The sequence below is a fragment of the Phycodurus eques genome, chromosome 2 (genome assembly GCF_024500275.1).
Source record: "Phycodurus eques isolate BA_2022a chromosome 2, UOR_Pequ_1.1, whole genome shotgun sequence".
Taxonomy (NCBI): domain Eukaryota; kingdom Metazoa; phylum Chordata; class Actinopteri; order Syngnathiformes; family Syngnathidae; genus Phycodurus; species Phycodurus eques.
Genome location: NC_084526.1, coordinates 16242748 through 16252732, shown reverse-complemented (window position 1 = coordinate 16252732; position 9985 = coordinate 16242748). Strand labels below are relative to the sequence as shown.

General features: G+C 37.9%; 1 protein-coding gene across 1 annotated transcript in view; it reads right to left on the bottom strand.

Moving 5' to 3' along the window:
• nptnb (neuroplastin b) overlaps positions 1-9985 on the bottom strand; it is a 48866-nt gene that overhangs the window by 1184 nt on the left and 37697 nt on the right. The window contains exons 7-8 of the mRNA XM_061668657.1: positions 1788-1809; positions 38-94 (exon numbers count right to left, since the gene is read on the bottom strand). Of these exons, the coding sequence (XP_061524641.1) occupies positions 38-94; positions 1788-1809 (79 nt within the window). The remainder of the gene's footprint in view (positions 1-37; positions 95-1787; positions 1810-9985) is intronic.

Below are 9985 nucleotides of genomic sequence, written 5' to 3'. Positions count from 1 at the left end.
GTCTCTCCACAGTGTCTTACTTGAGTCGATTACTTACTTCGTGTTCCTTTGGCGGACGTTTTTGTCTTTGTGGTTGTTTGTAGAAATGGTTTTCCTATGAAAGAAGGAGGTGGGGTTTAGAAAATATGAAGGTAAAAGTAGGTGAAATCACAATTTGAATTACTGTCTTTCCACAAATAATGGCCCAGGGTTGCACATGGGGGAGGCATCGATAGAGGGACATTTTTTTAGCATTTTTTAAAATGAGTTTAAACAATGCTAAAGGTTTATTTGAATGTACGTCAAGATAAAGTGGTCTTTAAAGCAAAAATATAAAGGCAGAGAACTGCAGAAAAAAGGGCAAGAACTGAGGCGGAAAGGGCAGCCCCCTTGGACACAACATTGCGAACCGAGCACTTACTGTAGCAGCGACGCTGTCACCACTTAATGAAAGATCAGCTTTAATAATTAGCAGGGCACTCGTTGACAGAATGCATTGAGATTCCATACTGAGAGTCTTTATGTGCTTCAGTGATACTGTTTGGACTAGTAATAGTGTTCACGTGGGCGTCAGTTAACCTTTTCTATGTGTAAACTGTCTATGAATTGAGTTAATTACGAATACGATAAGTTTTCCTTCCTGTTGGAAAAAAGGAGGTGTCTATCTGAAAGTTGAGCAAAATACATAAAGTATAAAACACTTATGGAGAAATGCAGCGAAGACACAAGTAGCAAGGCAGACTGGGCAGCGCCCTGGAACAAAAATATTGTAGTCCGAACATGTTAGGTTATATCCAATTAGCTAAGATGCCCTCTCCACTCTTTAATACTGAGTAGGGAACTTGTTTTGAACATGTGGCTCAGTGTGGACTCCACACTAATTCATCTGAGTGACTGTTTACATGTGTTTGTGTTTACATCTGCAACAGAGGAAGGGAGGCGTCTATATGAAGATGGAGTTTAAAGTAAAATAAAAAGGACTATTATGGAGAAATGCTGGAAAGTGTCAAGAAGCAAGGCAGAATGGCCAGGCTCCGAAACATGAACATGACGCACACATTGCCGAGCGACCACGTTAGGTAAAATATCATCGGCTAAGGCCCCAGGTTCACAGATCACGTTTAATACTAGTCATTGAACTTGTTTAGAACGTGGGATAAAATGCCACACTTTAAGTAATCCGAGAGACTGTTTATGTGTTTTGGTTCTGCTGTTTTGGTTAGCAAGAGAGTTCAAATGGGCTCGGCAGGTAACTTTTTGTCCCCATGTGAACCATAGTGTCTATGAACCGAGTCAATTATATTTATTAGTTAATGTCTTCTTGATGCGAAAGGGGGGTTTCTTTGAAAGTGGATTTTAAAACAAAATTCAAAGAAATGCAGCAACGTGGCAGCAAATAAAGCAGATTAGGCAGCCCCTGGAATGTAAACATGGACGTGCACAACTTTGCAACGTGACCACGTCGGATCTTAAGTAAGATCATCTTTAATACTGCACAGGGAAATTTTTTTTTTTTTTTTTTTTTGCAATAAGAATCCACACTAAAACTCATCCGAGAGAGGCTTTGGAGCAGTGGTTTTGGTTAGCAACAGAGTTCAAGTGGGCTCAGCAGTTGTCCACATGTAAACCATATTTAATTTCAGTTACTAATATTTTTTCTTCTGGATGGGGAAAAGGAAGGCTTCATTCTGAGGAAGGCATTTACTTGTCTTGTGTGTGACGCATCAGGCTAATTGGGCCATGGCATTTATTTGAGGGATGGCCACTGTTTGAGGAAATACTGTATGTGTGTAGATCTGCTAACTTACATTGGTCCAACTGGCTCATCATCTACGAAGTGGAGAACGGGCGATGAAAAACAAACACAGGAGACAAACGTGAGATAAGGGTAATCAAAGATGTCAAATCTAGCACAGCAACTTTGCACAGGTAGCTATTTCACTGAGGCATAAAAAAAGAAAAAAAAATAGAGTTAGAGACCCTCCAAAGTTCCTCAATATAGGTCACCGAATCATTCAAGCTGAACGTTTGCTGAGAGAACAGATTGCTTTGAATGGTGGTGTGACACAACCCTGCACTCGTGATAAGTCAGCGGCGTTTTATGCGTAGACTGTGTCAAATTCATAGGATACATTTGAAAATGAGGCTTCTTGGAAAGCTGCAGGACTATATTAGCGTGGTAAAACAGCCAGGAGTGACATATCATTTGAATAGTGGAATTTGACAACACTGCGTTGGCTCCACAAAAGCTACCACAAATCAAATTTTTTTTTTTTTTTTAGTTTCTATTCATTGTCAGACAGAGCATACGTGTAGGAGGCTTACAAATGGCTCATTTGAAACCGCCTTTTAATTACACCCAGCAATATCACAGTGATTTTTTTTGAAAAGGCCCTAATAAAACAATACACAGATGACCCATTGTGATCGATTTGGCATGATAGCATGAATCTTTTTTGTGCTTTCCGTAGCATCATAGTCATTTTATTATTTCCCTAAAGCACGACATAGTGAGAATCTCTGCATTTACTGCTGATTTGTTATTCATTCATAATAATAAATAATTTAAATGAGAATAGTCATACATTCATTCAATGAGCAGTGCATTATTATTATTATAATTTTTTTTTTTTTAAACGCCGGAATGTCAACATTACATTGAGAAACATCGTAGAAAAGAGAACTGATACAAAAAGCCACATTTCCACCAATGGTACAATTCAGATCGGTAAAACCGAATCAGGCTTGTGTTTTTCAGCTAGCAATGGCGAAAGCTGCGTAGGCTACTCAAATATTATGACATCATGGCATTCCACCAAGACAATAATTGAGTTAAGACAATAAACGGCGTGGTGCAGTGAAGCTTACCTGGAAACAATAAATAGGACTTCATAATCCGCAGCATTTTTTATTAGAGTTTTTGTTTTCTTCCCATTCTGTTAATTTCATTGTAACATGAAAGAAAGCTGCCATTTCTCTGTCAACCAGTCAACGAACAGAATCCTGTTTACTGAAACGTACCACTGCGGATGATACCGCAACAAAAGAATACAGTGAACCCTCATCTACTCGTTCACTATTCACATATTTGCCTTGGTTTTTTTTTTTTTTTTTTTTGCAGAACCTATCCTTAACTAATCGCTAAAAAAACTCACCTATTCATAACAATGAGTTTTTTTTTCTGGAGTTATTGTAACCCCTAAAATTTCACAAGATGCCACTAAAGCCTTGGCTACTAGGAAAATCGTAGTTAATGTCTAGGGAGTTATACAGCTCGACAGATCAAGATGTCGGGGAGGAGCTAGGTTTAGCCTAGGTTGTTAGGTAAGTTATGGAGAGTCTTTTCCACGTGTATGTATTTACTATGGCAAGTGGCTATTAAGAAAGTTCAAGCTAGCAAACAACAGAAGTCTAGTTATTGCTTAAAAATTATTTTGGAAGGTGATATACGTGTGTTTTATTCTACAAAATATCATTTGTAATCCATTTATTTTTAAGTGTAAGTTTGTTAGAGTTTGAAATCATATTAAAGTGTTTTGGGATCATACTTTGTGGTATACAGTGCTGTGCAAAAGTATTGGCCCCTTTCTCAAATTCTATTTATTTATTTTTTAATGTTTAACACCAGCAAACAAATGTAAATATCAAAGATAACCCAAGTAAACATAAAATGCAGTTTTTAAATGGTGATTTGATTCATTACGGGGGAAAAAACAAGATTCAAAATTACCTGGCCCTGTGTGAAAAAGTAAAGGACTCCAGAACCTAATAACTGGTTGAGCCACCCTCAGCAGCTACAACTGAAATCAAGCGTTTTCTGTAACTGGGAACGAGTCTTTCACATCTCTGTGGAGATAAAGCATAAACTGCCCTTTTTAAGGTCATGCCACAGCATTTCAGTCGTATTCAAGTCCAGACTTTGACGAGGCCACTCCAAAACCTTCTTTTTAAAAAAAAAAAAAGCCATTCAAACGACTTGCTGGTGTGTTTTGGAGGATTTTCCTGCCGCAGAAACGAAATGCACTTCAGATTGAGGTCACGAAATGACGGCTGAACATTCTCCTTCAGGATTGTCTGGTAAAGAGCAGAATTAATGGAATTAATTAATCACAGCAAGTCGTCCAGGTCCTGAAGGAGCAAAGCAGCCTTAGACCATCACACTACCACCACATTTGACTGTTGGTGTAATGTTCTTTTTCTGAAATTCTGTGTTGCACTTACTCCAGATGTATCGAGAAACACACCTTCTAAAAAGTTCAACTTTTGTCTCGTTAGTCCATAGAATAGTCTCCAAAAAGTCTTGGGGATCAGTCAGATGTTTTTTTTTTTTTTTTGGGTGACAAAATGAAGATGACCCTTTATTGTTATTTTTGGTTAACAATGGTTTTCGCCTTTGAACTCTGCCATGAATGTAATTTTTTTTTTTAGTTTTTTCCTTATTGTTGGGTCATAAACACCAACCTTAACTGAGGCAAGGGAGCCCTGCAGTTTTTTAGAACTTGTCATCGATTATTTTGTTGAACTCCTGGATGAGTCTTCGCTGTGCTCTTGGGGTAATTATGAATTTGTGTCATTCCTGGGAAGGCTCACCACTCTTCCATGCTTTCTCAATTTGTGCATAATGGCTCTCACTGTAGTTCGCTGGTATCCTAAAGCTTTAGAAATAGATTTGTAACCCTTGGCTCTCACCGTAGTTCGCTGGAATCCCAAAGCTTTAGAAATTGTGTCAGTTAATTTCTCGTCTGTTCTTGAACTTCTTTGGATCCAGGCATTTTATTGTGACTTCATTTTGTCAAACAGGTTCAAGTGATTTCTTGATTGAACAGGTCTGGACCTCAGGTAATCAGGCTTGGGTGTATTCAGTGAAAATGAACTAAAAACTGTGTTTGGGGGGCTAAGTAGCATTGAATATTCTTTTTTTCTTAATAAATAAAACCATCATTTAAAAACAGCATTGTATGTTTATTTGTGTTATCGTTCTCTGATATTTACATTTGCTTGATCTTAAACATTAAAGTGGGGAAACTGCAAAAATATAATTTGAGAAGGGGGCAAATACTTTTTCACAGCACAGTATTTACAGTTTAAACTACTAATATAGGTTACTGAATTATAATAACTATAAATAATATCGTAGATTACTTTGTAATACTTTGTTTAGCTCACAGTCGCTGCATTGCGATGTTATCGTATCGTATTGAGCTACTCCTCAATTCCCATTGTTTAATTGATCGTTTATTGTGCCAAGCCAATTGAGCAAATTTTGTCAAATTTGTACCGAATTGAACCGTATAACTTGGTGGAAACAAGGCTTAAGTGGGTATCGTTTCATTTGGTGCCCTTGAAGAGCTGGTTGGTGTTTGGCATACAGATGCAAATGTGTCAACTAAGCAGCCACATGCAGTTACAAAGTCGCAGATCACCAGCGTTATAGCAGCATTCCATGGCATTAATATGAAGCAGAATAGGACATCAGTCATATTGTTAGTCATCAGACATGGCGCTGCGATCGATTGCGGCAGGACGTCTTTCTGCATATGCCACCATTTTCTCACCTCCTATGCATAACCCACACAAGCTGTGTTTACTATACTGCCTCTGCAAGCACATGACAAATAATAGATTTTTACTGTGTGACAGTGAGAACAACATAATCACTTTTGTTTGAATTGCATGTTATCTCACTAAGAATGCTTTTTTTTTTGGGTGGGGGGCAAAAATGATCACACAGTAAAAATCTCAAGCAACTAAATTTGAAACACAGAGTAGATATGGGAGCCTCTGCCTCAGAGCCCTCAACTATGGAGCATGAAAAGTGTTTACAGCAAGTCATAATGCACGGAGACGGGGGGCCAAAACCGGCAGGAATCTGGGATGCTAAAAGGAGATTTTAGTGAGGCTGTGCCTCGTGAGTTGAGAGTCCTCACCTTTGATTTGAATGGAATAGACATAGCAAATATAATCCACCTTAATCGCTTCATTTTTCCAGTGGATGAAACCAACTGGAGGCCATGCACACACTTGAGCTGTGTATGCACTGATACACGAGATGTTTTACTTTACTAAAGAGTTTTATTATTACTTTGTTGTTTGTCCCAAGATGATAGCAGAAGGTGGTGGACTGCAACACTCGTGTTATTTTCAGAGAAGAAAATACTACTTAAAAATAGATCATAGATAAATAGCATTTTATTTGTAAGCTATTGATTGGGTGGCTATTATTGGCTGTTGTCAAGTGAATAGAGTAGCTGTAACATGTTTTATACTCGTAAAGCGAGTTTCTTTGCCTGAAAGATTTGGAAGATTTTAAGGCCACCACTTGAATATCAAAAAGTCAAAGTGTCTTGTTTAAAATATTTTCTTTTCTATAAAATCTAGATGCAGTGATGATTCAATTTGCACTATACTTAACACCAAATAATGTGCATTCATCTAAGTAAATCCACATTGTACACATTAAGCATTATCTGGTCTAATACAGTGGAACTTCTGAGGCCAGACAATCTGTTTTTGGAAGCTGGGGTGGACCTCTATTTTGTTTAGATTTCAAAATGTTTCCGATAATAAATAATAGAAATGTTTTCTGTTTGAGAGTCAAACCGCACCGTAGGACTGGGAGATTATGGAACAAATAATAATCACGTTTATTTTGATTGGTATTTAAAGCATGATTAATAAACACGATTATTCATTGATTTCAAAAGCACAACTTTAAATATAACTTAATAGAACAACCAGAAAATAAATAAGTAACAAGTAGAACAATTATATATTTAACAAAATTGCAATAAAAAAGCTAAATAAAAATAAATACCTGCTGTTCCTGCTGTGTGCTCCTTTGCCTCTTAGGGGCAGTGCAGTGCACACGGAGATACGCATTTACATTAAGATAAAAAGAATACAAGAAGAATGTCTGGATCTAACTTTAACTTCGTTTTCCTATATTAGGAAGAATATACAGTAAGCCTGTGAGTATTGTTATATTACCTGTCTGTATGTGTTACTACAGCGTTTGTGTGTGAATATTCGTTATTTGAAGGTAAATTGATCAAATGGAATTTTTTTGCCAGCCATTCGATATGGTTTTCCATTGACCGATAGCATTGAGGTGGTGATGCTTCGAAAATGAACTATGTCTCATGTTTAAATATCCAATATGTGTACAGTAATTCCTCATTTATTGTGGGGAAGTGGGGGTTCTGGACCACCCCCGCAATAGATGAAATCTGTGAAGTAGCCACCACAAATTTTGGGGGTATTATTTCTGCATATTTTAAAGCTTCAATGAACCTCCTCAGACTCTTAAAAATCTTCCTCAAAATCCTATTAACCTCCACCATACTCTTATAAACACTTTCCATATACCTGAAACACCTTTTAAACTCTTAAATGCACCTTAGTGCTGTACACAATGTACATTTTATTCCTTTTAATATCTGTTTTAATGATTTTTTTCCTTTAGTTTTGATTTATTATTATTTTATTTTTGACAGTTTTAATGTTTTAGGTTAGGAAGTGCTTATCTTACCACAAAAAAAATACAGCATCCACTCCAATTCCTGTGAAATATGAATTATGGGCCATATGAATATGAAAGGGCGGCACGGTGACCGACTGGTTAGCACATCTGCCTCACAGTTCCAGCCTCGCCTGTGTGGAGTTTGCATGTTCTCTCTGCGCCTCCGTGGGTTTTCTCCAGGTACTCCGGTTTCCTCCCACATCCAAAAGCATGCATGGTAGGTGAATTGAAGACTCTAAATTGCCCGTAGGTGTGAATGTGAGGGCGAACGGTTGTTTGATTATACAGGTAAGTGCTCTGCAATTGGCTGGCAACCAGTTCAGGGCGTACCCCGCCTCTCACCCGCAGATAGCTGGGATAGGCTCCAGCACGCCCACGACCCTAGTGAGGATAAGCGGTACGGAGAGTAAAATGAATGAATATGAAAAAAAATGCACTGAATTCGCAATAGGTGAACCGCAGTATAACAAGGGAACACAAATTATTTTTCTTGTGTGTTTAGTTTTACAGCAAACTCCAACCGGTTTGGTTTGGTGTATTTATTGCAATAAGAAAAGAGAAACACCCTAAGTCTAACCAAAATATAGCTGTTTAATATTCCTTACACATTTGCCTGAGTAAATCTTCTATGTTTGCTTTATAACAACAAAAGCAAGATGTACCCTGAAGCTTTGTTTGGGCTGTATGAGTGTTTGGTTGCCCCGCTCTGATCTATAATGACAGCAGGGCCTGTCGCAGTTCTGATTTAGTACATAAGTGGGGCCGTCATTGTATGTTGTATTTTGAAGATGATAAAATTGCAGTCGTAAAGGTTAGATGTAACCTTTGTTGACTCGGGGATGCCTTTGGGGTTTCAAGACATTTTCGAGCGCTCATGTCTTCCTCGGGATTTGGGCTCCACCACAAGCATAAGACAGTTGTATAGGCACAATGTGGTTTAATACATTGAGAAAGATTATTTGAATTTCAAATCAGTTCTCAATTTTTTTTTTCTTCAGCTTCCCTTGGTATTTTTTTAAAAATCACATTTCATTTAGATAAATAAGACATAGTGTTCGGTCTCACCCTATAAAATGGTTGCCTGTAGCTTTTTGCTGCAGTGAAGAGCATGTTCATACAAAGTTGTTTTCGCAGGCGTTGTTTACCTGCTTGTTTACAGTGTGTCCACCCACGCTCGATACCGAGTTTGTGCGATGTGGCTCCGCAGAAGGCTCAAAAAATTATCGCGAGGGGGTGCATGCAAAGCATGTTTTTGTTTGTCCGCCGAAGCACTCACATAACCTAATATTACATCGTTTGAGGAGTATTGAATCTCTGGCAATAGCTCACATATTTAACGAACACTACGCTACAGTGCCAAATTCACACTTGAGTTTTTGGAGCAATGGACAGTAGGCTTGTTAAAATAACTGATAAAAGACATCTTTATCATGCAGAATATCTCACTTACCACCCATTTAGATTATGGCGCCGTTTGGAAAGAAGGAGGAGGGAAGAATAGTAACCAATTCAGTATAGAAACCAATTCAGTTACACATCATATTATCAACACCATTGTTACAACTGCTGTCAGTCAAAGGAACAGCTGCTCCTCAGAAGGTTAGTTCTCCTATTGTTTACCTAATGTGAATTCATAAAGGTCATATTTACATGCGTCTATCATGGGGATTACGTGAGGCAATACACTTCCTGTTCCCTTTCGACACAGTCAGCTGATCACAACGGATACTTAAGTGGGGTACACACATACCGACAATCGGTACAAATTTGAGCATTTTCCCCCTTACGATTTAAATCAGCAAAGGCTCACTTTTCGAATGCCTCCTCAAGATTGTGTCCTGAGGAACTATTGTGTGGGGTGGGGTGTGTTAAGAGTGAAGGAAAAAAATAATAATGTGTCCTCCCCAATCTGCTTGGTAAACAGTCTGGGCCAACAATCGTAAATACTAAATGTGTTAACAATGGCAAATCGTTATGTGTACAATCAATATGAATTGCTCACCTTTTAAAAAATCGGTTAAGATGTTCAAAATCAGTATGTGTGTACCCTTCTCATATTCATATTTGGGGAATGATGAAATATGATGCAATTCTGCATCGATATCACACAATGTACATGATCAATTCACTGTGTTTGCAGCTGCACCCACAAAGACAAGTTTGAATTTTGATTTGGCTCTGTTGATCTTTCAATATTGTGTACCTAAGTGAACAATGAAACTATTTAAGTATGCTGTTTTAAATTACGTTTCTAGCAGCTCTGTTCACTATGTTTTGTCAACTACCTAAGAAAATTAACACCAGCAAGAATAAAGCCGATTGGCTAACTGGTGTCATTTCTTTTTTTTTTTTTTTTCTTTTTTTTCCGCAATTGTTCTTGTAAAACTGAATGTTTTAACCCTGCAGAATTCAATGTAAAAAAAGCAGTAAGTCACTGCTAACTTTATTACCTTGTCGAACTACGCTTTCTATCAGTTAAAGTCGAGA